The sequence below is a fragment of the Filicampus tigris genome, chromosome 19, assembly GCF_054856515.1.
Source record: "Filicampus tigris isolate MCC_2025a chromosome 19, RoL_Ftig_1.0, whole genome shotgun sequence".
Lineage (NCBI taxonomy): Eukaryota > Metazoa > Chordata > Actinopteri > Syngnathiformes > Syngnathidae > Filicampus > Filicampus tigris.
In genome coordinates, this window is record NC_141235.1 from 10,659,001 (window position 1) to 10,686,704 (window position 27,704).

The following is a 27,704-nucleotide window of genomic DNA, read 5'->3' on the forward strand; positions in this document are numbered from 1 at the left end:
TGTGTTGTGTACTTTGCGAGGAGCAGCGCGGCTCCACCATTTCGCTGCGCTAAGTCTCCTCCCCGCGACCGCTACATTCTGAGCCGAAAGACACTCTCTCCCCGTCCGTATTTTAACTTCTTCATCGAGGTCGACTGCTACCTCCTTGGGTACCGGGAGGCAGTTTGGACTACCGGCATCACGGATTGAGTGCGATTTTACACGGATGACGACTCCTTCAGCGAGAATTTAGTAAAAGAAAACTGGTCGGAAAATTCAGGTAGGTGGGAACTTAAGATGGCGGCCTTTGAAAGGGAGGGGGCCAAAGAGGAAGTCATGAGAGACTCGAGGGGAGCTCTGACTTACGACACAACAGTAGCACACCGCACATTGTTTCGCTTTGCACCCGTAAATAGTTGTCTAAATTTAAAAGCAACTACGACCAGACACTAAACAGCTACGTCGTGTTTTGAATCTGAGATTTAATTGAAGGGTGGTTGTCTGACTAAACTAGCGTTTAAGTGTTCTATCATTGCGGTCGCTTTTAAAGAGCCAACAGTCGACTAGAGTGAGCCCCCCCCGAACCGCCCCGCACAAAATTGTGAAATGTGTATGAAATGTAATAACATAATTTTAATTTTCACTTAAACTGTAAGGGCAAGTAACTGGCATGTGTGATTAAAAGGAAAAAATGAGCGGTTTTGGTTTTCGCTAAAACATATTTGACCCCCCGCGTACTGACGTCACGAGTGATTGTCCCCCCATTTGTAGTACATGCACAAGCGGCTTTTAATGGCACATTTTAAGCCGCCGTGCACCATTTCAAAGCAACTTGTCACGTTTGAAAGCAATAATGAAAGCATTACATAACTGCGGGTGGGATTGCGGCGCCTGCGCGTCCCACGAACGCAGCCGACTAACTCCTGGTAGCTTGCTAGTTAGCTACCCAGTGCCACCCTAGCACTGTTGTTGTACAACGCTAGCTAGCTCACCAGCTAACCTCGTTAGCCAAACCGGCATTGCGAAAACACCAAATTTAAGTCATTTTTTATGACGGGGAAATTGTGTTTTCTTTGGCTGTGTTGTTTTTCCACCTCTGTCGCTACGTGTCTGTGCATTTTATGTAAGCCACCAGTGCCCGTGTAGCCACCGAGCATAAATGTGAATTAGCTAAATGCAAATTCGATTGGAGATGTCTTTGTAATTAAGATCCGGCTAGTGTTCGATGGTCCTTTTAAGGATTTAAATGAATGATCGGAGGCCAACACTCACTCGCCGGTTACTGGCGTGAGAGCGCGTGCTGCAGACGTCTTCCTGTGGGCGAATGCAGCAAACACAAGTTCACTCTTTTTTTTTTTTTTTTTTTTACTGCTGCTGCAGGATGCACACTCCATACACACACGCTCAGCACACTGGGGCAACAGCAGCAGCGAACTAGCCTGCTAGTCACTAACCTCACACCTCGTGACATTTGAGATGAGATGACACTTTACCAAGCTGCCCTCTTTGTAACTTCTCACATCATATTCATGCCGCTGTACAACAGGCTCGGAGCTAATACATCGCATGCATAAAGTTCCTTGTCTTTGTGTTTGCTTCCCAAGAACATGTGGAGGGGACCCTAATTTCAGCATCCTGGAAGTAGAAAGCACTGAGGATCCGTGTCTCACTCCACAGACAGGTGAGGAGCTGCCTACGGTCAATTATTATTGTTCATAAACGTGATTGAATGTACAGTGTTCCCTCGTGACCGTGGTTCATCATTTGTGTCCTCACCATATTACAGATTTTTTAATATATTGTTTTAATGGGCTATTATAGTATACATGCAAGTCTGAATTTCAAGTTGCATGTCTTAGTTGTAGTACCAAGGTGAGCCGCAGCATGCCAGGCAGCACTGAGGTCTACTGGAAGAGGTGTATTGTAATTAAGAGCAAGAATAAGGGCCAAGTCACACTACCCAGTCAGAATTAACCTGCTACTCGTGCTTTGTAATGTTATCATGTTTTGGCTTTTGTGGAACCAGAATCCAAGTTAGGGATTTAATTTTCCAAGAAAAACAGTAAATCAGTCATTTTGGAGTATTTTGGGTTTGAGGCTACAGTTGTCAGAGATACCAAGTGTTCTGGTTTTGCCTTGACCTTTGCTAGAGGCAGTTGTCATATGTTTCAGCTGTAACAGATAAGTCGAAAAAATTCTGGAGAAGACATTTTATGTGCCATGTTCTATTATGATAATTACATATCGTAATGTAATATGAAAACAGTGTACCTTAAAATATAAACCTGTATTGTTTATATTATTTTAATGTTGCAGTATTGTGTTAGCTCGATTGCTATACAGAATTTCACCAATGCGAGTGGTTCTAGAATGTAAACGTGAAGACGGAGGTCTACCGTCAAAGTCTTGTTTCACTCCTTGAATTGTCACTTTGTTTTTTGATGTCCAGGTTCAACGTGTGGCCGCAGCAGCAGCGAGGAGGGAGGCTGCGGGGAGGCGGCAGTGCGGCAGCGAGCCTCTCCGGCTGTGGATGTGCTGGGTGGCAAGCCCCAGGCCGCACACAATGTGTCTGGGGAGTCACCTGGGCATGTCCTGCAGCCGGCCGCCGCTGCCCCCCACCCGCTCCCTCTTTTGCCAGAAAGCGTCCATTTGGCATTCCCGGTCATGGAGACTGCTTCTCCGCTCCAGAATGCCGGTGCTGCTAACGTCCACGTGTCACGGGGCGAGTGCATCGCACAAGTCGACGGCATCAACTCGTCTAATACTGAGGACTTCAAACCTTGTGCCCCCCTCGCCTCAGATCCACAAAACACCAGCGAGTTTCGAGGGTTGCAACATGTCTTACATACTGTTACTAAAGAGACAAACATCTCCAATAGCGAGACGCTACACATTCAATCCCCCCAAGCCGACGCCGGACTCGTGGTTGGTTGGCAGGAAAGTTTGGAGTATAACTCGGAGACTAAAACACACTTGGAATTTGACAGAAAACACACTAGTGGAACTGTTGCCGCCCAAGCTCAGATCTGCATTACGGCCTCAACCCTCTCAAACGCCAGGGAGAACAGAGCTACTGAACAGTCAGGTCAAGCGAGCGCATGTCAGGATTCAACGTCACCTTCATCTGCTGCTTCGAACTGTGGTGAACAAGTTAACCTGCCAAGAGTCCTCAAGGAGGTCCGGCAGGATGTTGTCCACATCAATGAGATGGAGGACGCGTCAACCAAAGCAGCTCTTCCCTTGGTTGAAACACTTGAGACTCCAAACACAGGAGGACTTGGATCAGGTTCTCCACATACGCCAGTGTTGTTCAACAGTACAGCACACGCTCAGACGGGCTGCGTGACCGATAAGCCGAGCGACGATTCCCCCAACTCCTCCGCTGTCCGCTCGGTGCTCGACTCGGGCCTGCTTGTGTCCTTACAGGCCGAGGCAGAACCATCTCAACCCTTAACAGAAACGCCCATGATTACTGAACTGGTGCATTCCGCCGACTCGCAGCAAATCGTGGTGGTGAGCGAGGCGGCGCATCTCGGGGGCGGCTGGTCCAACGTGCACCTGAAGCAGAGTTACCTCCTGCAACGCGCCGACGGCAGCGTGTGCGAGGCCGCCATCGTCACCGAGCACACGCCGGCTGAGGCCAAGCTGTACGAGGAGAGCGTGCAGGCCAACATGGGCTTGGATGCGCAAAACGTGGAAGTGTACCAGTTCTGCGGCCTGGTGGAGGAAGTGGCCGAGGAGACGGTGTGCGTCAGTACCAGCGTGCAGATACCTCACTCTCCGGGATATGAGGTCAACCTGTTCAACGCTTTGTTGGACCCCTCCGAGGACCTGGAATCTCACCTAGAACCTTCTATCCACACTATTACTGACAGTGACACAGTCATTATATCCCAGCATGAACATGATGCAGGCCAAGCACAGGTCTGCTCCAACAACAATGTCCACAGTCTCTCTGTAGCTACAGTGGGACAACATCTGCTATTAGACACCAGCTCCAACCAGGTGTGTTTGCTCGAAGTGGATTCGTTCCCCATGGTGCAGACTCCGACGCAAGTCTTGACGCCTTGTCAACAGGTGAGCGAGGACAGACGGGGAGCGGAGGGACACGCTGCTCTTCCCTCGCTCGTATCGCTGGTTGATAAAAGCGAGCGGGCGGACGTTTCCGACGCCACGACGGAGGCCCGCGTTTCTTCTTCTGCAGGAACCAAAGAACCTCCGTCCGAGGCGCCGTCCCAGCATGCTGCCGTGTCCACAGGAGCCCAACCGGAGACTTTTATCGCTCACCCAGCAGGAGGTATTAATCCAAAGCTGCTGCTCATTCAACCAGGATCAGCATCTTTCCTGAAGCAGGCGACTTCATTCCTCAAGCAGGATGTGGACTCAAAACCGGGAGACAATCAGGGCGCCCCGGCGCCCCAAGGGTCCCTTGCTGTCGGATCGTCACCCGCGGCCGAGAGCAGTGGAACAAGCGAGGTGAAGCCAATCGCCAGGCGGACCGCAGCGGCTTTGCGTTGTGGTCAATCGGTGGCCTTAAATGTCGTTAGCGCTTCAAGCCCGACGCCTCGTGCTTTTGGTGAGGAAAGTGCCATCACGCCATCTTCATCCGGCGCCAAGGACCTGGCGACAGAGCACGACTCCCCCTTTGACGAGGACGAGGAGGAGGAGGAGGAGGAGGATGATGAAGAGGAGGAGGAAGACGACGACGATGATGAACCCACGGGGGATGCGGAGGCCTTGGACGCCGTTTCGGGACAAGTCAGCAGTGAAGAAGATGGCAGTGACGAGGAGGCCGAGAGACTGGACGGAGAAATGACCACTCCAAGCTCGTCACACAAGGTAAATACATTTTATTTTGTGTTGGGAATCACACTATATATCCTGTATGGAAAGTTTGTCATATTTTATTGTGTTTCAGCTGCGTAGTGAGTATAGGTAATCCAATACATTGCGCTTATACAGGAAAAAAAAGATCTCACTGAGGGGCGAACAATTGCAACTGCTGGCGAAAGTAGAAAAATATGCGTTGACGTCAGAGCTCGTCAGGGATCGTTCAAGGTTGTGTTTGCCAGACGTTTGCCAACAGTTTTAGTGTTTTTTCTTGTCGTAAGGAAATTTTGAACATGTTCAAAACTCCCTTGCGACAAGAAGAGTACACGCAAACCCCGACAAAGTCTGACGTAAATGCAACATTCGCTGCCTCCGAAAACAATCAATTCTTCGCCGCTCTGTGGAATAAGGGCTTTTTTTGTTTGATTTTTGGCACACGGAAAATTTATATACTCTAGTGTGAAAATACATTTAATACATGTAGAGGAGCACATCATAACAAGGGTGGTCATAGGGCACATTCTTGCGGTTAATTGTGTAAAATACAACCAGCATAAAACGCTTATTTATGTATGTGTTTTATGTGTGATTATGGCATCTATTTGTTAATATATACGACTGAAGATCAACCAGCTCACATTGATCCAGTATGTAGCAATTATGTGACAGCAGTGATGTAATTAAAAGTCAGCCCGACTAGAGCTCAGAAACTTATTCTCATTTGACTGATAAGTAAACTACAGTATCAAGTGATTAGGAAGTAGGTAATAAGTGAATGATTCTGAACACAGCCTTTATCTATCTGCTTATGACATTGCTATTTTCAAAGTTGCTGTTACTTCCACTGTATGATTGAATTTTTTCGAAACAATTGACGGGTCGCCGCCAAAATCAGGGCACATAAAGACAAACATTAACTGTCACATTCACATCTGTGGACAATTTAGTCTCGAACATAACATATGTTTTGGGGATGTGGGAGGAAGCTGGAATACCTGGCAAAAATGTTTGCATGTTCAAGCCATGCAAACCAGGGGTCTTCAACCCTGTTCCTCGAGGGCCGGTGTACTGTCTGTTTTCCATCTCTACCTGCTGCAACACACACCTGATTCAAATGATCAGGATCGCTGTTCTGCTTCTGCAGACCTTGTTGATTACCTGATCATTTGAATCAGGTGTGTTGCAGCAGGTGGAGATGGAAAACAGGGAGGACACTGGCACTCGACGAACAGGATTGAAGACTCCTGATGTAAACTCAAGGAAAACCAGATATGAACCACGAAATTCAGAACTATGAGGCAATCATGCTTGTGGACTGTGTCAAATGTTACTGATTATTTGACCTTGGCGGAGGGACAGTCAGACCACAATGAAGAACAATATCAAACCCGTTACATTTAATCATTGAATTGAGTTGAGAATTGTATTTTTTAGTTTAAAATGGGCGCCACGTCATGTGACACTGTTGCATCATCTCCATGTTGTCGATTAAAAGCTCAGATACATACGATTGTGATGATTTTTATATCTCTTTTCCAGCAAACTGTGTGTAGCTTTTTAAACTTTTTAATTCCTGTGGCATTCAGGTATACACATAGTAGTTTGGTTTAATTGGCGTTAGGATTATGAGTGGTTCCTTGGAAAAATTGTTAGAAGTCCTTGGAGCCCAAAAATGAGAGAACCCCTAGTCGAGAAAGTGTTTCACTTGCGCTAATCACATATTCCGTTAGTTTCTCTTATAGAGAGTACATAGTACATAACTGTTACACAAAAGGAATAGTGAGAAGAAATGTTTTTTCAAACTTAGCATTCATCCATCCCCTGTGTGTTGTCAGTGGCTAGCAGATGGGGCCTCACCCTCCACATCTTCCTCCTCCTTTCTCGAACCGTCACCCGGAGGCGACTGGGCTGGCTCCCGCCGCGACAAGTCGTCACCCCTGCGAGGACCTCACGGCAAGTTTGTGTCCCCCACCTCGTTCGGGGGCTACACTTCCTTGCTGTCTTCGCCTGATCAGTCCGCCCCGCATCGGCCGCGTGGAGAGCGGCGCTCCGACATGGCAGAGTTGGCCAAACACGTGGGTGGAAGCTTTTACTACTTTATCGGGTTCACTATATAATCCAAGATACCTTTCAGTTTTATTGACAATATAAAATTATTAATTTTACACAATGTTTGGACTATCGAACTACAGCATTAATACAAGTCTTTGTGTGAATTTATCTGTGCGTCCGTCCGTCTCGCATCGCATCAACTTTGTCATTACGCATGTCACAAGTGACAGGCAACAAAGTGCAGAAGTGCAAGGTAAACACTTGTACTTCAATGTGTGTGTCTTTCTTTCTGTAGAGGCTATGATATGATTATGAGTAATACAGTATGATCATTGCTTGATTTTTTTTTTTTTATTCGGGGGGGTATGTGAGAGGTAAAATTTGAGTTAAAAGTGAGCTTAGTCACATAACATAGTACATTTTTAAGTCAAGGTGGTATTTTGCTGTTGTCACTCTTGCGACTGAATATTTGTGGTTGTTCCGCAGGAGGCCGACATAGAGCACCGAAGCCAGGCGCTGAAACGAGAGGGTTTTTGGTCCACCAAACGCCTCAACCGCCTCACTGAGCCGCCGCGGCCCAAAGTGCACTGGGACTACCTGTGCGAGGAGATGCAGTGGCTGTCTGCCGACTTTGCCCAGGAGAGGCGCTGGAAGAGGGGTGTGGCCAGAAAGGTGGTCCGAATGGTGATGCGACACCATGAGGAAGTGAGGCAAAAAGAGGAAAAGGCCAAAAGAGATGAGCACGCAAAAATCAGGAGAGTGGCGTCCTCTATCGCCAAGGAAGTCCGTGCTTTTTGGAGCAGCGTGGAGAAGGTACGGGATGGCATTCCAAAGATTTTTTTTTTTTTTCTTTTCCCCCACACCAAGCAGTGCAGTTTGATCTGCGCAAAATGCCAGAGGATGGCAAAAGGGTTAAGAGCATTTGCATCTTGTTTGTCCCGTGAAGGTGGTGCAGTATAAGCAGCAGTCTCGGCTGGAAGAAAAGAGGAAGAAGGCTTTGGACCTCCAGTTGGATTTCATCGTCGGACAGACTGAGAAATACTCTGACCTTCTCAGCAAATCTCTCGCACCTGCCAGCCGGCCCGAACCGATCCCGTCACCTTCCAAGACGTCTGTGCCTGCTGATGAAGATGGTAAGAACTGTCTGTCATATGACACCCCCCCACCCCCCCCCCCCCAAAAGTTTTCACTTCTTTGGAAGTTAATGCAAGTTAATACAACTCTCATTTGTTTTCTATAAGTGGGGTAGAAAAAATAGATTAAAATCAGACATGGGATATTTGTGAAGAAACTTTCAGATTTTATTATAAAACCATATCTCTCAGCCCTATGTAAAAACCTTCAGACGTCTCGGTCCTCGTTGTGAAGCCGATCTCCCACAGAGACGTTGTCATAGTTACACATCACTGACACTTTGAGTAATAGAAGCAATGACTGTTCCGTGTGCTATACTGTTTATCACATGGCCGTGGTCTGAGCTCTTGCAATGCATTATAGGCTGACAGACAAAAGTGGCACAACAGGCCCAGGATCAGGTCTTGGCCTTGAAGACCTGTCTAACTTGTTTGACTGTGCCTCTGCTGCTGCGCTATTACTCACGCATCATTCCTGCTCCACCAGGGCACTTGATTGATGATGACTAAATTAACTCAGACTGACCTTGAATGTGTAACCTTGTTCAGTTCACTGATTTCACCCAATGCGACCTCAAAGCCTCTCTGAATACATTGAAACCCTGTTTATCACAAGATATCTTCCAGAGTCCAAGCCTTTTTTTGGGGGTTTGTTTTACATCTCCCATAGTCTTTAAGCACATTTAAACATCCGCTTAAAACGATTTAAACACACTTTTTAAAGTAGTCCTTTGCATCTGTTCCCATTTTCCCGTGCCACAACATGGTGCTACACTGAAGGCATGCAAAGTTGGGCTTGCCTGTATGTTGTAAAAACCCATTAAAAGTCCTTGATAAGGCGGGTTGAGGATGAACATTGACATGGCTTGATAAAAGGTGTATCCCCCCCCCTCATGCAGACCAAGACTTTGAGCCTCCGTGTGAGGAGGAGGACGACGAGGAGACCATTGAGGTGGAAGAGCAGCAGGAGGGTAACGACGCCGAGAGCCACCGCAGGGAGATTGAACTGCTGAAGGAGGAGAGCACGCTCCCCCTGGACCAACTGCTCAGCACGCTGCAACGGACGCAGGTGTAATACCCATCAACGCCCGCCCCGAAAATGAGTTAATCTGTCCTTGTGACATATTGAAAATGAAATGAAAGCAAGTCCAAAATCTATCACAAGTTTCAGTGCAGGAGTCGGCAAACCTATGCAGTTTTTTTTCTCGATAATGTGGTTAGGATGGATTCAATAACGGAATAGCCGTATGTGGCCCGTGGGCTGTCCTTTGCCCACCTCTGCTTTAGATGAATAAATCACACATTGGCCAAGTGCCTTAGTTGCTCCTTAAACACTAAACGATGGGATTTCGCAGGACTCGGTCTCGGATGAAGAATGCTCCCATGAATCGTCCTCATCAGCAGAGCAAGAAGAGGAAGATGGAGAGTTTGCTGCCAATGAAGAGGATGGTGAGATTAGATTCTTTATCTGTCCTACGTTGTGGGAAGTTTGTCAAGTTAAAAAGTAAAACATTTTACATGGTAATGTGTCACATTTATCCACTGTTAACATGTGATAACATCAGCATTTGGTAGTCCATTGTCAGTAAAGGCGATTGTTCTTTTTTGTATGGTTTCTAGCTGAAGATGAGGAAGACACCATAGCCGCCCAGGAGAAGGTGGAGGGAGATGTGGATCATGCTGAAGAATTGGATGACTTGGCCAAAGAGGGTGTGTTTGATTGTTACATTGATTTTATTGGTCCCAATTTGTCTGACATCCCCTTTTGCCCCCCGCCCCCTCCACCGTAGGAGACATGAGCATGGAGGAGCTCCTGGAGAAGTACAAAGGAGCGTACGCCTCCGATGCAGAGGAGCCCTCAGCCTCTGGCTCCAAGGTAAGCTCGGAATGGGAGGCGTCCGGCGATGAGGAGGAGGAAAGTGAAGTTGAAAGTGATGTGGAAAGCAACACTTCCTCCTCAGGTATGGAACAAGATTCTTAGCGAGAATCAATCAACAGCGTCGTGCCTCGTTGATGATAAACAAGTGTGTCTTGTCAGACTCTCCCGGTGAAAGTGAAGAGGAGGAGAACAGTGAGAAAGTTGAGAGTGAGGAAGAAGACAACGGTGCAGATGAAGGGATGGAGGTCTTGCTAAAGGAGGGAGATCACAGCCCGTCCTCATCAGGCTCACGACCCAAGAAAGAGATCAGCCACATTGCAGCCACTGCGGAGAGCTTGCAGCCCAAAGGCTATACATTGGCCACCACCAAGGTGAACTTGTGTTGCTTTACTTTGCTGCACCTCTCCTGCTGTTACTCATTAGTCTGGAATCCAGGAGACTTCTTGAATATGTAGCGAATATGTCCCCACGTCTATTAATTTTTTCGTATAAAGAGCTGCGTGACTCAGTTGGCCATTTGCGAATACAAGACAGTTCTTATCAGGAATCAATATTTTGAAGCACCGCCTACAGTAAACCCCAACAAATAGCAAAACTAAGTAATAAATGCCCTCCCCCTAAAAATGTCATTTGTGATTTGACAATAGTTGTATTTTTGACGTTTTTAGTGTAAACCACTTTGAGTTGCATTTTTATGTGTGAGAAGCGCTATATAAATAAAATTTGATTTGATTAGTAATAACAGCCAAAGCTAATTGTGTGCAGTCATATAAAATATTGAAAAATCTTAACTGTGTGAACCAAACTATACTGATGGTGGAGGAGGATGGTGTGTGGTTTTCGAATGATACTTTATTCATAATGTACATGGAGCTGTGGCTAAAAATCAAAGTGTAAATTGTCGCTGTGCCGAAATGCACACATTTTCTCAACCAAAATTACATTGCTGTACATGAGTGCAGAAAGTGGAAAAAAATCATTTGAAATACTTCTCGTGTCGTCAAGGTCAAGACGCCCATCCCGTTTCTGCTTCACGGCACGCTACGAGAGTACCAGCACATCGGACTGGACTGGTTAGTCACCATGTTTGAGAAGAAGCTTAACGGAATCCTGGCTGACGAGATGGGACTGGGCAAGACCATCCAGACCATCGCGCTCCTGGCTCACCTCGCTTGCGAAAAAAGTAGTGTTGATGTGTTTTCTCACACACAGACACACATTTATTTTTCAGATTATTCATGAAGGTTTTCTGATGGTTCATGTGTTGCCTGCAGGTAACTGGGGCCCTCACCTCATCATCGTCCCCACCAGTGTCATGTTAAACTGGGAGATGGAGCTGAAGCGCTGGTGTCCCGGCTTTAAAATCCTCACCTACTTTGGCAGCCAAAAGGAGAGGAAGCTGAAGAGACAGGTAATGACTTTCACAGTTAACATAGATAATGATTAACATACACTATTGGTAATATGTTATCGGAGCTTTTAATTGATCCGAAGCCAAAGTAGGGAGGAGTAGTCGTTTTTTATTTTTTATTAGCAGCACTCTTTTAATGATATGACCTCATTCTGTTTCCTCGGCAGGGTTGGACCAAGCCCAACGCTTTCCACGTTTGCATCACGTCATACAAGCTGGTGCTGCAGGATCACCAGGCGTTCCGACGCAAGTCTTGGCGCTACCTGATCCTCGACGAGGCGCAGAACATCAAAAACTTCAAGTCGCAACGCTGGCAGAGCCTGCTAAACTTCAACAGGTCTCTACAGCTGGCTGAATGAGAACTAAAGATTTCAGAACTTGCAAGTCCAAATGCGCGTTAGTGTCACATTGTGTTCAATTGTATCCTCCCTTTTGCGGTGGGGTGAGACAAGGACGTACTGGTACTTTTTTAATATCCATGTTGACCAATTGAGAGACCAATTTGCGAAATTGACTGATCAAATGATCAGGATGATAATAAGCAGACGGATGCATTTTATTACCGGCGGAAATTAAATTTAGGTGTTTTATCTCAATCTCTGGCGGTTCAATTAATGAAGGTTAATTAATGAAGATTTTACGTAAAAAGTATTTTTTTTTCATAAATTGTCTAGCTGTTTAAGAGATATTTCACACTGCATTTCTTTTCTTAATTTTGACTGTCACTTTTATGACCCTTGAGTTTGTCATTAACAATTGAATTAGTCAAGAAACACGTTGGGTTTGCCTTTTGAATTTCAGCCACAGACGTCTGCTGCTGACAGGGACTCCTCTGCAGAACAGCCTGATGGAGCTGTGGTCTCTGATGCACTTCCTGATGCCGCACGTCTTCCAGTCGCACCGCGAGTTCAAGGAGTGGTTCTCCAACCCGCTGACGGGCATGATCGAGGGCAGCCAAGAGTACAACGAGGGCCTGGTCAAGAGGCTCCACAAGGTCCTCAGGCCCTTCCTGCTCAGGAGGATCAAGGCCGACGTGGAGAAGCAGATGCCAAAGAAGTATGAGCACGTGGTGCGCTGTCGCCTCTCCAAGAGGCAGCGCTTCCTCTACGACGACTTCATGGCGCAGGCCTCGTGAGTAAAGTAGATTTTAGGACCTTTCTGTCTCCGAGTTGTCTCACCTACAAACATCTATCTATTTTCAGGACTAAGGAGACCCTGGCTAGTGGGCACTTCATGTCCGTTATCAACATTTTGATGCAGCTCCGGAAAGTGTGTAACCACCCCAACCTGTTCGACCCTCGACCCATCCAGTCGCCCTTCATCACCAAGCCTATTGTTTTCCGTACCGCCTCCCTGGTGCTGGACGCCCTGGAGGTGCCTCCTCTGAAGGTTGGCATCCCCCAAAACATCGTCTTCCAACCTTCACTGAGCCAATGCGCACATTATTTATATTAGAAATAGCAATTGGCACACATTCAACTAAAAATCATCATTCACTTTTTTTTTTCCCCCAACCTATCCTCTCATGTGCTGAAAATTCACCTGTTTTGCCGTTTTTGTGATCAGGCTAAAGCCCCGTCTAATGTAAAAGTACTGTTATGGTGTCTTCTTGTGGCATCTTAGTACCAGGAAAGTTTTAAAATGAATGGATACGTTTCATTTAGTGGCATTTTGCCACCATCTGACCTTTATGGAGGGGCGTCAGTTACTCACAGATTTTCACTATTTGCTTCTTGGTTGCTATGGTCTCGTCTCAATTTACTTGCAAATTTGCTTACTAAGTGTGAAATCTGAACATGTTTAGGTGAACACAGTTACCATGTTGTCTGAATGGCAAAAGGTGGTTGCACAGATTAAATTGTACCTTCTGCCGTTGAGTTGACCAGCAGTTGATTCTTCTGCCTGTCACTATAAATTGCTGGCATGCATAGAATTTTTAAAATGTTGTCAAAGTGTGAACAATTTTCCTGAAAGCACGGAGGTTGGGTATTACCAGAGCTGGGCATCGCCTCACCGCCACCGAGTTCCCGTCTGCATATTAAAACGACCCACGTGGTCCCATTCGGTCCGAGTCAGCCAAACGGTGTCGAGAACGGACTTAAGCCGTACCACGTCGCATGCAGGTGCTACACCTCTGACACGCGGCCAAGTAAGGAAAAAATACAAAATAAAACTGTGTTGTGTACCGTGCGGTCCCACAGACATGTACCCCAAATTGTTTTTATTTCACCAATCACCACGCTGCGTGTGTGTGTCAGTTGTTTTTATTTGATATTCTTTCTTTGTTTGGCGGCGTGTCTGCTCATGCGGCGCCTGCATGTGCCTATTGGCTGTTGCCGGCGAGGGTCGGACTGGGACCACATGGGTCTTTAAATATGCAGAAGGGAACTCGATCGCGGTTAGGCGATGCCCAGCTCTGGGTATTACTGCCCAAAACATACGAATCACGTCACATTCTGTTACAGCTCCGTTGCAGATGTTTTTCTCTCTCTTTCTCTCTCTCTCTCTCTTTCTCTCTCTCTCTCTCTCTCTCCTCTCATGCAGCGCTGTGACCTTTCTATGTTCGACCTCATTGGTTTGGAGGGCCGCGTGAGTCGTTACCAGGCGGATGTCTTCATACCAAACCACAAAGTCAAACGCCAGCTCATTCAGGAGATCATGGAGTCTCCCGAACCCCTGCCAAGACCTCGAGCAATCCCCATGAAGGTCAACAGGTACATGATGAGATGTGCTATTTGTAAGGTTTCAAATAGAAATCAGCAGAATAAGAATTGTACAACCTCTGTCTCAGTTTGAATCACGAAAAACCCTGAAGACCTTTTGAGTCAATTATGGTGTCTGATGTTTCAGGATGCTCCTCCCGCCTCCTAAAAGTGACAACCGCTCTGCAACGGTGTTGAACAAACCCACCTGTTCGGTGCCGCCTGCAGCTCAGACGTCAAAACCTCCGAGCCCAGAGGCCACAGCGTCACCTGCGTCTGCACCTACACCCGCATCCACGGCTATGTCTGCATCCGTACCTGCACCTGCACCTGCACCGCCGCCTGTGCCCCCACCTGCACCTGCTGTTCAACAAGGTACATGTTATGCATGTGATGACATCACATCTCTTTACAGCTATTTAGAAATACAGTACACTGTTGTTTTGTACCAAAATTATTATTATTATTACTTTTTGTCTAAAAATGTCCTCATTTCACAGCCATTCAGACTATTTCAATTTCAAAATGCTCCACTCAATTAGGACATCTTTGGAGCTATTTTTCACATTCCGCATTTTCACATGCTCCATGAAAAAACTTTTTTTTTTTTTTTTTTCCCAAAAGTAACTAATCCCTTTTGTTTTTCTCTACGTATTCCAAACCATTCCAACTTCAAAATGTTTAGCTCTTTTGGGATTGTATTGAGTGGAAAAAGAAATCTTATTCTACAAATTCCCTTAATTTTCAAGTAATTCGCATTTTCCATGACAGTTCTAAATGCAGATGTCTTTCATATTGGCATCTACAGTTGTTTGATGCACTCTCAGTCATTTATTCAACAGGACAAACAGTCAAACACAAATACAAAATGGGAAAACCCATATGCAGCTGCTGTAGGCCACAACTCCTGCTCAGATGCTCACACAACAACCTAACCAACCACGTCAATGCCCTTTAAAGACACACAAATACTACAGTACCGAGAGTGATTACTTTATGAAGCAAGTTTATGCATTTGCTTATGCTTTATGTTCTTTCCAATAACCGTGTTTTTTCTATATGAAAAAACAAAAAATGTTTTTGGGGGCTGGAACAGTTAACTGGTATTTTAATTCTTTTCAAACGGGGAAAATGTATTTTATGTTTGAGTAAATAGAGTTGCAAGCTTGGTCCCTGAACAAATTAAACTTGTAAGTGAAGATACCACTGTATTTCAGCATTCTAATTAAATCTACATCATTTAAGCTCAGCGTCAGCTTTTCAACATTCACACACAAGTTGTACAGAAATGGATTTCTCTTTCCCCTCCCCCCCCTTTACAGTGTTGTGTACGGTCACAACCACACCCCCTCCCCGCATCCCTTTGCCTCCTGGTACTCAAACGGCCGTGAGATCCAGCACTCCCAAGCAAGTACTGACGGTGCGCCCTCCCCCTGCTCCGTGCACCACCGGAATTCCCGCTCATCCGACTCCCAACACCGGCAGCATCATGCCACAAAGGGTTCTGCTCAGTCCAGACATGCAAGCCAGGCTCCCCTGTAAGTCCTTCGCTTTTACTCATGCTCATTCTGCCATGAAAAAAGATACGAGACCAAGTGGCCTGCTTCAAGATGTTTATTTCGCACGGCCAGCTGTTCACTGTAAAACTGATGCATAAAACAAGAGGATTAACTTTGCGTGTATTTACACAACAAATTGTTTAACCAAATCAGTCAGTACCATTACTTCAGTGTTGTCCCATGACAAATGTGACCGGTGTTTAATAGCCTTGGTTTAAATCATCATTTTCTTGTCTGTACCTAGCTGGTGAGGTGGTGAGCATTGCACAGCTCGCCTCCTTGGCAGGGCGCCCGGTGTCATCATGTCAGGGCAGTAAACCAGTCACCTTCCAGCTGCAGGGCAACAAACTGACCCTCTCAGGAGCGCCCATACACCAGGCCCCGCCCCCACGTCCCGTACAAGGTATATGTATAATTTGCTTTATAAATAATTGCTGATTACTGTTGATGTGATGTGGTTCTCATTAATTTTGGTCAGATTGGGACCTGTATCTTCTTGTGACTCACTTTTATAGGCATTAAGAACAATAAAGAAAATGTATTGGTCATGCATAGTCTTTAATAAAGTAGATGACATTTTTAAACATAACTACATTATGCTTACATGTTCAAATTTCCTTTCAGAGCACCCGACTAGCACTAACCTACCCTTAAGATGTAGTGAAGTCATAATTATAGTAAATATTTATATGAAAAACACTACAAGGCCTTAAGTATAAAAAATCCAATTGAAGTATGGTGGTAAATGAAAGCGCTTTGGTGTGAACATGTGCCCTTTCTTACGCCGCAGCGCAAACTAGTTCTTGGACGCCGTTCATAGCCTCAATACTTTATACGTCTGTACCATTTTAAAATTCGGACACTCTGTCATTTTTTTAAGACTTGTCTGCAACCCGCTTTTGGTTTCTGACCTCCGAATAGAAAATCACCGATCTGATCTGAAATTACCAATTTTGTGCGCTGCAGGCAATGTGATGCACCTTTTGTCCAGCGGGGGGCAGCACCATCTCATCAGCCAGCCCGCCCAAGTGACCGTCCAGAGCTCAGCGGCTACACCCACTGTCCACCGACTTACTCCCAGTGCTCCCTCTCAAGGTGTCTTGCTTCATCTGTTCAGTGCAAGGGTTGTTAAACTTTTTGGTCCAGGGACCTTTACAGCGGGCATTTTTTTTTCTTTTCAACGACCACCCTCAAATGTTGGAAGAATAAATTAAAAAAAAAAACAGTCCTAATGGTACAATAACTAATTTATATTTTTAGAGGGGAAAAAAGTTGTAATATTATGCGAGTTAAGTCATATTTTTTCATTAAAAACAACATGTAATCTTCCGAAGTTGTTCATGCGCTGCCAGCTGTAGATGATATTTTATATCATTTCTCCTCAGTGACACCTTCCTCCGTGGTGAGCAGCACTGGCGTGGTGAAGATCGTCGTGCGTCAGGCAGCAGGCAAGGAGGGGGGCCCCGTGCCCACGCTGGCCGTGGCCCCATCCCCTCGCGTGGCTTCCTTGCACCCCCACCCAAACGTAACCCCTGTCCGAAACACGGCCACGCAGCAGGTCGTCCAGCGCACCCCTGGTCCTGCCACCGCTCACTACACTCTAGCCCCCCCTAGAACTCCCAGCACCACCCCCAACCAAGCCCAGCCCCCGGTTCCCATCCTCAAAATAGTGCAGCCTCCTCCGCCTTGCACACAGCAGCCAGGTGAGAGAACTTGAGTGCTTGTCTCTCAATGAGCAGAAGTGGATCAGAACCAGAAATGGGGGACTCGAGTAACATGACTTGACTCAAGTCAGACTTAAGTTGCCAATTTTTAAGACTTTATTGGCTAAAAACCTATGAAAGACTCAACTTGACGGTGACTTGGTATTCATGACATACAACAACATGACAACTAAGTAACCGGAATAATGACTTGATGTGGCTTGTTTGAAATGTTAATGTTTTTTGTTTTTTTTGCCACACTAAACTTTGCTTAAAATTGAAGGTTAAGACTTGAGACTTATAACTTGCACATATGTGACTTAGTCCCACTTGGCAGCTGATCTTCCTGCCTCACTGTCCCACTCCCATTTAATTTGATTAATTCAGAGTGTCTCCAGTCGCTCTGATGTCTTTGCTCTATTCCTCTTCAGCTCCAGCAGTGGCGAGTACGTCAAGTGCTGCATCCAAGATGGCAGCCCATCATGGCACCAGCACCCCCACCAGTACCATAACCACCACCGCCACCACTACACCCACAGCGGTCGCCAGCACCAGTCAGACTCCAGCTGCAATAAAGTCAAAGCCCAGTGCTGCTGCGAAAGTTCATCCTCCACCCAGGAGAAGGCCTCGCCCGCTTCCTCGCTCTCCTTTTTACATTGTAAGTTAGGACAAATTTCAAATGATGTCAACACCAACATAGCAAATTTGCAATGGTCTGGCTTCTGTCCATGCAAAAATTGTAATATCTTCTAATTAGGGATGTGCGCGACGAGCTGTATAACCGTCTACGATTTATTAAACGTTTAGTATTTTACTAGTCGGTTAAACGCTGCATGAGTATCATGCAAATTGTTCCTCACACCTCTGCCACGGCCTCTGTAAACAAGCTGAGCACCAAGAGAGAGAATTGCTGAGAAATGTATTTCTCTTTCAATTGTTCACTTTTATTCAGTCAGTTGTTTTTACATCAATAGAATTTAAATTAACAAACTGTCCTGAATGTTTGGGCTAAAATAGCCCCTACTGTAAATATACACAACATTTGCATTTTAAACTTTGAATTCCATGTATTAAATTTCAAGTTTTCTTGCTTATAGACTAGTCGGCAGGGAAAATTAGTCAAAATTCCCATCCCTACTTCTAATATCATGTTAACTATCTTAAAGTACAACTTTGGTCTCATAGGATTTACAACATTTTATCATGTTAAAATGCATCTTTGTTACTGTGAAGATTACCACATATTTCCTTCAAAATTGGCAGCATTTGGGGTACTCCAAGTAATTATGCTTAATTGTTGTGTGCCTTATGAGGGGGTTGCGGGAAATATTCCTCCCCTATTAAGTGGACCAAAAGAGTTTGAGAACACCTAATTTTCGATGAGAAATGTTGATATAGCTGCGAACATGACTATTTTGGTATGCATACTCGAACTGCTCATGCGCAAAGGGAACGTTTAGTGCTTTAAGCACCGCCTGTGGCAGTCAGTCGGATGAAATAGAACTTCGAAAGTGTCATCTATATCCCGTCCTCACTCTTCATTTATGTTCCCCCCTCTCTCCCACCTGTCAGCCGTCGATGGCCGAGGCCCTCAAGAAGCAGCGTGACAGCAAACTGGACTTCATCTTCAGGGTCAGCGAGCGCCACTCCTCTGCAAAGCCTGTGTTTGGCAAGGAGGTTCTGGATTTCCTGACATTCCTGCCCGGGCCCCGGCCCTCGCCTGCCGCCCTACGGCCCGCCGAGGCCGAATGGAGGCGTTCGGGCCATGGCAGCTGTTTGGTGTCACAGTGGCGACACCCGCACGACTTATGGAGTCACAGTCATGCGGTGGGAGATGCCATCCACAGCATCGAGGAGAGGTTAATGCTGCTGTCAGACATTGTGGACCGGTAGGTTTCTAATCCTTGATAGGAGAACATGTTGGAAGATAATTCCCCAAAATCACGTGTTTTCACAATACTAAAATTTTGACTATGATACTATATGATACCAAAATGTTACCCAAAGCAGTGGAATCATAGATGACAGAACATGGAACATCAAATCCATAAATTCTTTATCAATTCAAAAGGATATCAGATAGCGGAGGAAAATTATGTGCCCTCGTGATAAAATGCAATATAGATTTGACACATCAGCTCAGTTTGACTGTTTGTCCTGTTCACTGAATGTCGAAAAGTGCATCGGCAACTCTCCTTGCCCAGAAGCAAAGACACTTCACAACATTAATTTCTCCATGTTATTTATTTTTTTACTTCACCCAAATGGCGGCTTATCTGAAGCTGACTTACGACTGCTCATAACTTGAAAAACTTGTTTTGTTATGTCTTCAGTAGAAAAGTAGAAATTGTTCTCTTTATTGTTAGGTTTACGTTTGCCATTCCACCAGTGGAGGCCGCTCGCATCACAATGCACTGCTGCCATCTTCCTCCCTCTCTGAGCCATAAGGAGGCGGTGTTCTCCTCGGCGCTCTCGGCCCAGGTGGCACCGCTTACTCGCAGCCTCCATCGCATCCAGTGCAACATGAGGACCCAGTTCCCGGATCTGAGGCTCATCCAGTATGATTGTGGTAAGAAGTATTTTTTTGCGTGGTTATAAATACACCGCTTCCACAAGTTTCGGGATCTTGGGTTTTCAGGTGAAACGACCAAAGTACTGAATCATTGAAGAGTCGCAAAAGTGCAAGTTTAGAGAAGGTTAAATTAAATTCACCTGTAGAGCTTATAGTGCTTTTTAGGTACATGTGACATTTTAACCACAAGCCCAATGTCCTTCACATTTAAAGGAGTGTCATATCGCAAATAAATCCCAGAAGGAAAAAAAAAAAAAAGCGACCAGTAAACTTGTTTTGAATTATATGTATTATTGTCTTTTGCTTTTTCACTAAGAGAAGAAGAAAAAATGTTGACTTCAATTCAACATCTTCTCTACAACAAGGTTGTGTACTTCCTACACAGTCGTCCTGATTTTGTACTTTGGTTTCATCTTCCTTCAGGGAAGCTGCAGACTCTCCACCTGCTCTTACGAAATCTGAAGACGGGCGGTCACCGAGTGCTGATCTTTACGCAGATGACGCGTATGTTGGATGTCTTGGAGCAGTTTCTCAATTATCACGGACACATCTACCTGCGGCTAGATGGCAGCACCCGGGTGGAGCAGAGACAGGTTGGTTCTGATGTCTGTCAGAGGCAGGCGACTTCAGTCACATGACTTGACTCGAGTCAGACTTAAGTTGACAATTTCAGAAGTTGTCACATTTCTTCCCACCTCTGATGTCTCTTTCTGGACACGAGTTCCAACGTTCCTGTTCTCTTCCAGGCCTTGATGGAGCGCTTCAACGCCGACCGGCGGATATTCTGCTTCATTTTATCAACTCGCAGCGGAGGCGTGGGAGTAAACTTGACTGGCGCTGACACGGTCGTGTTCTACGACAGCGACTGGAACCCCACCATGGATGCTCAGGCCCAGGACCGGTGCCACCGCATCGGACAGACCAGAGATGTCCACATCTACAGGTAGACTCTCAATCCTCTTCCTTTATGGTTTTTTTTTTTTTGTTTTGTTTGTTTTCACCTCTCTCTACTCAGGCTTCCTTCCACACACAATGACATGCATGTTAGCTTCATTCAGCACTCTACATCAGTATTTGTGATGATGATGGTTTTGTGCTCATCTTCAGGCTAATCAGCGAACGCACTGTGGAGGAGAACATTCTGAAAAAAGCCAACCAGAAGAGGATGCTGGGAGATATGGCCATCGAAGGAGGAAACTTCACCACGGCCTTCTTCAAAGAGGTACAAGTTCCTGCCCACCGTGACCGATGGAATCACTTCTGAAATGCTTCTAAACGTTGCCTCTGCTGTTGCTCAGCAAACTATCCGTGAGCTGTTTGATGTCAATGATGGTGAGAGGAGGGAGCCGACTGCGGAGGTGTCAATGCCTCATGCCGAGGATGAGGAAGCTGGCAACAAGCAGAGCACCACCATTCTGGAACAGGTTAGATCAGTAATTCTTAACCAGAGGAGTACCACCTTGAGGACTGTAGGGGAAGGGGGGGGGGATAATTGCAAGAGCTAAGTGAGTTCGATAACTACCACATTAGAGGTGTCCAAACTATGGCCCCTAACAGATTCTGACAGATCTGTGAAGAATATTTGCAAGAAATACGCCTTTGGTAGTCTTTTTTTTTTTTTTTTTTTTTTTTTTTAATTGGGCAGTGTTTTAGCTTGTTAAGCTCTAAGTGGTCTTGATTTAGTTATGATATACTAATCAATTCAGAGTTCCATCAATTAAACCAATGCAGTGTAAATATTTTAAGAGGCTCTGAGCCAATGTGGACAAGAAAAATTGGTCTCTGAGCTCAAATAGGTTAAGAACCCCCCAGGGTTAGATGATCAGCACGCGAACAAACAGTTTGCTCGCTTCTTTTTAAAGTGCTCTATAAATACAGTTGAGTTCGTTGACTGAATTGGCACAACCATCTTGCAGGCGCTCTGTCGTGCGGAAGACGAGGAGGACATCGTGGCCGCCTCTCAAGCCAAAGCCGAGCAGGTGGCAGAGCTGGCAGAGTTCAACGAGAACATTCCACTGGATGACGCAGGAGAGCAGGAAGAAGTGGAGGAGCTCTCAAAAGCGGAGCAGGAAATAGCCGCTCTGGTGGAACAGGTGAATTATCATATAACATTAGTTCACTTCAGTTCTGCTGCTTTACATTGTTTTACGCCAGTGATTGTCGGACTTGTATGCTCATAACAAAAACAATTGAATTTCTCTTTTAAAAAAAAAAAAAAAGTCTTAAAATCAACTATGAGTTATGTTTAATTAACGCTAGGACTATGAGAGGGTCCTTTCTCCACTGTAAAGTCTCCCTGGACAAAAAGTTTGAGAACCCCTGTTCCTTCTCTTCTTAAACACCACAATATACTCTTTCATGTTCCCAGCTCACTCCTATTGAGCGCTATGCCATGAATTTCCTGGAAGCCTCTTTAGAAGACGTCTGCAAAGAAGAATTGAAACAAGCTGAGGTAAGTCTTCAGTAACCTAGCAGCATCTGGCACCCAGCTTTGACATCCTTGAATGAGAGCGTCTACATGTGATCTTTTCTGTGTGTTTAGGAACAAGTGGAGGCTGCCAGAAAGGGTCTGGACCAGGCCAAGGAGGGGGGCCTCAGGTTGCACGCCTCCTCTGATGAAGATGAGGTTTTGTTGGCTCAAGCCTCTGTGGAGCCCGCCCAGCCTGCTCCCGCACGACGTGGACGCAAGCCCAAGGACAAGACGAAGGTTGTCACCTCGACAAGGACAAGCGGTCGTCTGCGTGGGGCTTCGCCTGAAACCGAGCCCGAGCCCACAACGCATAGGGAAGTGCCTGCCCGTGCTGGTCTTAGAGGACGCAGCGCCGCCAAAGACGCTAGTATCCAGTCTCGCACAGACCCTCCAAAGACACCAACAGCTAGGCTGGAGGATCCCTCCAAATGTTCCAAAGCCTCGTTGTCTCCTGCCAGAGACCAGCAGGCCGTCATAATCAAGCCTCCGTCCGGCCCAGTGCCTTCCTCGCCTTCAACGGTGCCCCCTGGAGGGAAGCAGCAGAGTGCGACTGAGACTGAGAGCAAGACCCCCAAGAGAGGCAAAGAGGAAAGCAGTATTTCAGAGTCCTCGCTAGAATCAGTTTGTCCAGTGGACCATGAAGCAAAAGATGATGAGGTTAAAGACCAAAGCGCCATGTCTCCGCCCTCCACCAGCTGTCGCTCACCTCGCAAGCGCCAGTCCGCTGACGATGAAGTACTGAAGGGCCTTATGGACGATTCACCATCAGCCAAAGTCCTGCGGAAGCTTCCGGGTCGGCTCGTCACTGTGGTGGAGGATAAAGAGCCGAGGAAGAAGAGGTGGCGAGGAAGCGGAGCTGGAGCGTCTTCAGAGGAGCCGTCGGTGGAGGAGATCTCAAGTGAAGAGCCGAACAAAGACGCTCCATCTTCGGTCCCTGACAGCAGCGTGAAAGACATTTCGACCAAAGCTTGTCAAGATCAAGACTCGACACCAAGTCCACCTGTGCACCTTCAGCCAGTCAGAGCTTATCCTCCATATTCTCCTCCCCATTTGTCTCCGGACATGCCTGTGCTGAGGAATCTCCCGGTCCGCCGCAGGCTGGAAACAGAATCTCGGATGGCAGCTCAGCTTGGGGAGCAGCTGCATGCGGGTCGAGGAAGGAACCAGCACAAGAAAACAGACTCTCCACTGAGTAAAGAGACCTCTCCTGCTTCCCCCGAGGCCAGTGTCAATTCCGTTGAGACGCCCACGAAAAGAAAGAGGGGCCGGCCCCCTAAGTGTCCCTCCAAGTTCCCTGATCTCAACAACGCAGCGTCTCGTCCTCCCACGCAACCCATCTCACAGTGTGAGGACGGGAGTCTCTCCCCGAAGCGCAAACGGGGTCGTCCCCGCAAAGACTCAATGAATACTCCAGACTTTGTTTTTGATAGACACAAATCTAAAAAAGTGACACCTGTTGCGGATGTATCCAGTGAATCCAATCTGGATCCACTGAAGTCAGCAAGCATGGATCAGGAATTCCCGTCTGCCAAAGCTGAGGAAACCGACTCAAAGACTGAAGAGTCTGCATTGCCGACAACACACAGAAACGAAACATCCTCTTCCGTCTCAATTGCAACAGTCCAAGCTGATGACTCAGTCGAACCTCAGGTAGCCTCCCCTGATCCTGTCTCCATCCCATCCTCAGACCAAGACACTAGGCCAGCGACAGCCGTCCAAGTTTCTACTGTCCTGATCCCTGAAAGTACCACAAGTCTATCACCACCTGTCAGTCCCATCTTGTCACCTCCTCCTGCACCAGAATTTTCTAGACCTTCTGATGCTCCATCTGAGCCGTCAACAGAACTTGACTCTGCCAAAACCACCACTGGTGCGACACCAACTGCTTGCCCTCCTTCACCACCACCCACCACGGCGGAGGCAGACCCAACATCAGAAACAGACGCCGCCGTTAATCAGCCATCAGCCATGGAGTTCCCGGAGGCAGCCACTGTCTCTCCTGCTGAACCTCCTGCCGAACCTCCTGCTGTTACTGATCTGCCAACCAGCACTACAGAAACCCTCAACCATGATTCAGCCATCTCTTCAAGCCGAATGGAAGAGACAGAACCAGACATGACCGCACACGTGTCGGAGCAGTCAAACACTAGCGAACCCACGACGGCAACGACCGTCACGGCCTGTGCGCTTGACGCACAGCTTCCTGTTGAGCCATCAACTACCGAGCAACTTGCCAACACAATCTCGCCAACATCTGCTCCACTTTCTCCGACCTTCACTCCTCCATTAGCAGCAACGACCACCATAGATGCAACACTCACTGACACAGGCACGACAACATCCACTCTCTTCTCAGAAGATCGCACTTCCGTTGCTTCACCTGACTCCGAACCAGTCACTCCATCGTCCACGGCAAGTAGCACCCAAACCACCCAAGTACTGACGAGCGCGGCCCACACAGAAATACCAACCACATCAATGACCACAGCACGTGTTCCTCAAACATCTGCGGTCACCACTTCACAAGCAGAAACCTTATGTGCAGCCCCTTCTTCCTCCAAAGAGTCTGTAACTAGCCCTTCTAGTACAGAGTCAAACCCGCCTTCGTCCGAAAAGTGTCTGGACCAGACAACCCATATGGAAGTGGATGCTGTTCGGGCTGAAGAGGACACGCAACTCGACATCAAACAGAAAGAGGTGGAGATTTCTGCTGAGACCGAACCCATCGAGAAAGACAACCAAGTGGCAGACGTGGACAAAAGTGCCTCTGCCCCTGAAACGGAAGTCAAGCAACCCCTCGAAGCGCTCAAGACCCTCATCCAGAAAAGATCCCTCAGTCGTCAGAGCAGCCAGGAGTCAGCTCGCTCGTCGTCACCCTCGTCCGGCTGCTCCACGTCCACCCTCACTCGTCACGCTCACCACAAGAGGACGTACGAGAACCGACATCCTACCAAGAGGCGGCGAGTGGACGTCACCTCAGATGCGGCGACGGCAGACAAACCGGAAGAGGATGAAAGCGAGAGGGACCTCGCTACGACTTCGTCTCAAAGGAGATCTGGTTCCTCGTCCTCCTGCGACTCAGACAACGATGAGAGGGGGGAGGAGCGCCGCTTGACTCGCCAGCTAAAAGACCGGGGCCAGAACCAAGAGAAAGTCCAAGAGCAGAGCAGCAAGCGACGGGGGAGGAAGCCTGCCCTCAGCTCCGACAGCAATGCCAACACATCCACTGGCGGCGACTCTGGCAGCGACTCGTCGTCTGTGAGGATCACAAGGAGGTTAGCAGGGTCTTCTCGAGACAAAAAAGCTCCTGCTAACCGCGCGGCCCCACCGCCCCCCGAGCCCGAAGTCTTGGGCAAGCGGTGCTCGGCACTCAACGCGGCCGCCAAGCTTCTCGCCATGAAAGGCAGAGTGGACACCCCTGGTCACACCCACCGCAAGGACCCAGCTGCTAAAGTCGGCGGGAACACTGCTGCTGCTGCTGCGTCTGTGTCTCCTGACCAAAAGAACCAAAAATCCAAAAGTAAAACTGTCCCAGTTTCTCTTCAGAACAATTCTGTTACCCAAAGTAAAACTGACAGCAAACCCTCGACACCTAATCAGGCCAGTCGCCCTGTGCCTCGCTCCACCAGGCAGTGCCCAGGGTCCCTTGTGCCCCCCCTGGAAGGGCCTGAATACAAGAGGCCTAGAGCAGATGAAAAGGATGCCGGGAGTCAAAAGGTGGCAAAGGTGAAGGAGTGCGACAGGGAGGTTGCGCAGGGCCGGAGCGCCTGCAGCAGCGACGGCGAGGTGGATGGCGAGCGGCCATATGGCGGGCGGTCGGACAACTGCAGTGGCGGAGCAGACGGCGGGCGGCTACAAAGTAGCCGAAGTCGTAGCAGCAGCGATAGCAGCCGGCGGGCCCACAGTGTCAGCTCCCAAAACACGGACTGTAAAGGAGCCAGCTCTTGCGCCGCCTCCTCGGGCAGCGACCGAGACCGCAGCGCCGAGCGGGGCGGCAGGGACCAGCAGGCCCCTCGAAAGGGCGGCCGTAAGTCCCAGAAGCTGACGCAGGAGGCGGCGGGCGTCTCAGGGGCGGAGGGCACACCAGACCGCATCCTGAGGAGTGTGGCTGCGGCAGCGGCTGTCCAGGCCCGGTCCCCGGCGGCCAGCACGCGCTCCTCGGCCAACCAACGTCACAACAAGACATGAGCGCCAAAGTCCTGGAGCGTGAGGTGTTGTCACGGAGCGCGTCCGGACCTTCGGGGTTACCGCACAAGTCCTTGGACCTCCTGGCGTCTTGGGCCCCCTCCCTCTCCTTTACATACGAAGCTGGCCGGGGGGGCGGCTCAGTGGGGCCGGACTGGGAAGTAGAGATCCACGTGAGAGCAGGCTGGGCGGCCGAGTGGGAGTGAAAGCGTCGACGTGGTGTACTGTCATCATTTCAGGACTGAAGAGAAGTCTCGCAGAGATGGCTGCTAGCTGGAGCTTTTTTTTTTTTTTTTTTTGCATTCTCTCGGTTCTTCTTATTTGCACATCTAACTTCTTTTTCTTTCTTCCATCATCGGTTCATCTCATCACAGAAAAGATGTGATGCGGTCCCAGCGGACCCCAGGCGAAGTTGTTGTAGTGTTTCTAGTGCGTCAGTGCCTCTTAGGTTCGGACCTGAGTTTGCCTTGTGAAGCACTTGATTCTGGAGTGTTGAGCGTTTCTCTTTCTTGTAAAGAAAAGCCCCCCCCACCCCCTCCCGAAAAAAAATTAAAAGAGAAATTTCTGGAATGATCAAGGAACTCGCTCTGACTTCGTGCTACCAAATTGTTTTACTTGTCAAGTCTTTGTTCTGTAAAATATAAACGGGGACAGAATGTGTGAATGGAGCGGTCCACAGAAGGTGACCAGCAATGAATTTCAATTCGGGTATGGGATTGAGGGTGGTGGGTGGGGGGTTTCGTTTGGTTCCGGTGATGGTATATTTTTTTTTTTTTGGTTTGTCAGTTTATTTGTTGCATTCCTTCAATCCCTTGTAATAATTCCACATTGTTTTACTTGAACAATTAAGACAGTTACTATTGAATAAAAAGACCAAAAATTTAATTTGTGTTTTTTATTACTTCACCTCAGTCAGTTTTTATGTATGGGATATTTATAATGGATTTTTTTTTCATTCATGCCGTTTTTCCCCTGCACGTTTGAAAAAGTTCAAATACAAATGGGAGGGTGCACACTAATTCAAATGGAATAGAAATCGAATAAAAAAGTAGTATGTAAAATAGATTAAGGACTGAATGCTTATTTTTCAATTGTAATTTAAATAACCCAATTATTTGCATTTTTTTAAAAAACCTTTTTAATTGTATTTACAAAAAAATGAACCAATTGATTAAAAATGTTAAATGTGAACACCAAATATATTAGTAATTATTTTTAACATTTTAGTA

General features: G+C 47.3%; 1 protein-coding gene across 2 annotated transcripts; it reads left to right on the top strand.

Annotated features, from left to right (window-relative positions):
- Window positions 1–25: 25 nt before the first annotated feature.
- Window positions 26–27,360, top strand: srcap (Snf2-related CREBBP activator protein). Of its 2 annotated transcripts, none has more exons than XM_086016013.1 (32): window positions 26–259; window positions 1,584–1,660; window positions 2,429–4,818; window positions 6,645–6,884; window positions 7,348–7,674; window positions 7,808–7,994; window positions 8,894–9,063; window positions 9,350–9,443; window positions 9,615–9,704; window positions 9,785–9,955; window positions 10,033–10,244; window positions 10,879–11,056; window positions 11,148–11,284; window positions 11,452–11,621; window positions 12,086–12,415; window positions 12,487–12,673; window positions 13,829–13,998; window positions 14,135–14,361; window positions 15,309–15,524; window positions 15,790–15,948; window positions 16,512–16,640; window positions 16,931–17,248; window positions 17,680–17,906; window positions 18,821–19,137; window positions 19,615–19,817; window positions 20,244–20,413; window positions 20,567–20,763; window positions 20,928–21,042; window positions 21,119–21,244; window positions 21,737–21,913; window positions 22,189–22,272; window positions 22,363–27,360. In XM_086016013.1, the coding sequence occupies exons 3-32, from the start codon at window positions 2,644–2,646 to the stop codon at window positions 26,476–26,478; spliced, it is 11,619 nt and encodes a 3,872-aa protein (XP_085872139.1). In that variant the 5' UTR covers window positions 26–259; window positions 1,584–1,660; window positions 2,429–2,643; the 3' UTR covers window positions 26,479–27,360. The 2 variants fall into 2 exon arrangements, with proteins under 2 accessions (XP_085872139.1, XP_085872140.1); XM_086016014.1 differs by having other exon boundaries at window positions 16,931–16,993.
- The last annotated feature ends 344 nt before the right edge of the window (window positions 27,361–27,704 follow it).

Excerpts from the sequence above, each read along its gene's own strand:
- srcap (XM_086016013.1), top strand. The coding sequence starts at position 2,644 with ATGGAGACTGCTTCTCCGCTCCAGAATGCCGGTGCTGCTAACGTCCAC. Across the intron at positions 7,675-7,807 it reads TTTGGAGCAGCGTGGAGAAG|GTGGTGCAGTATAAGCAGCA; the intron begins GTACGGGATGGC and ends TGTCCCGTGAAG. Across the intron at positions 21,043-21,118 it reads CCACGGCCTTCTTCAAAGAG|CAAACTATCCGTGAGCTGTT; the intron begins GTACAAGTTCCT and ends GCTGTTGCTCAG.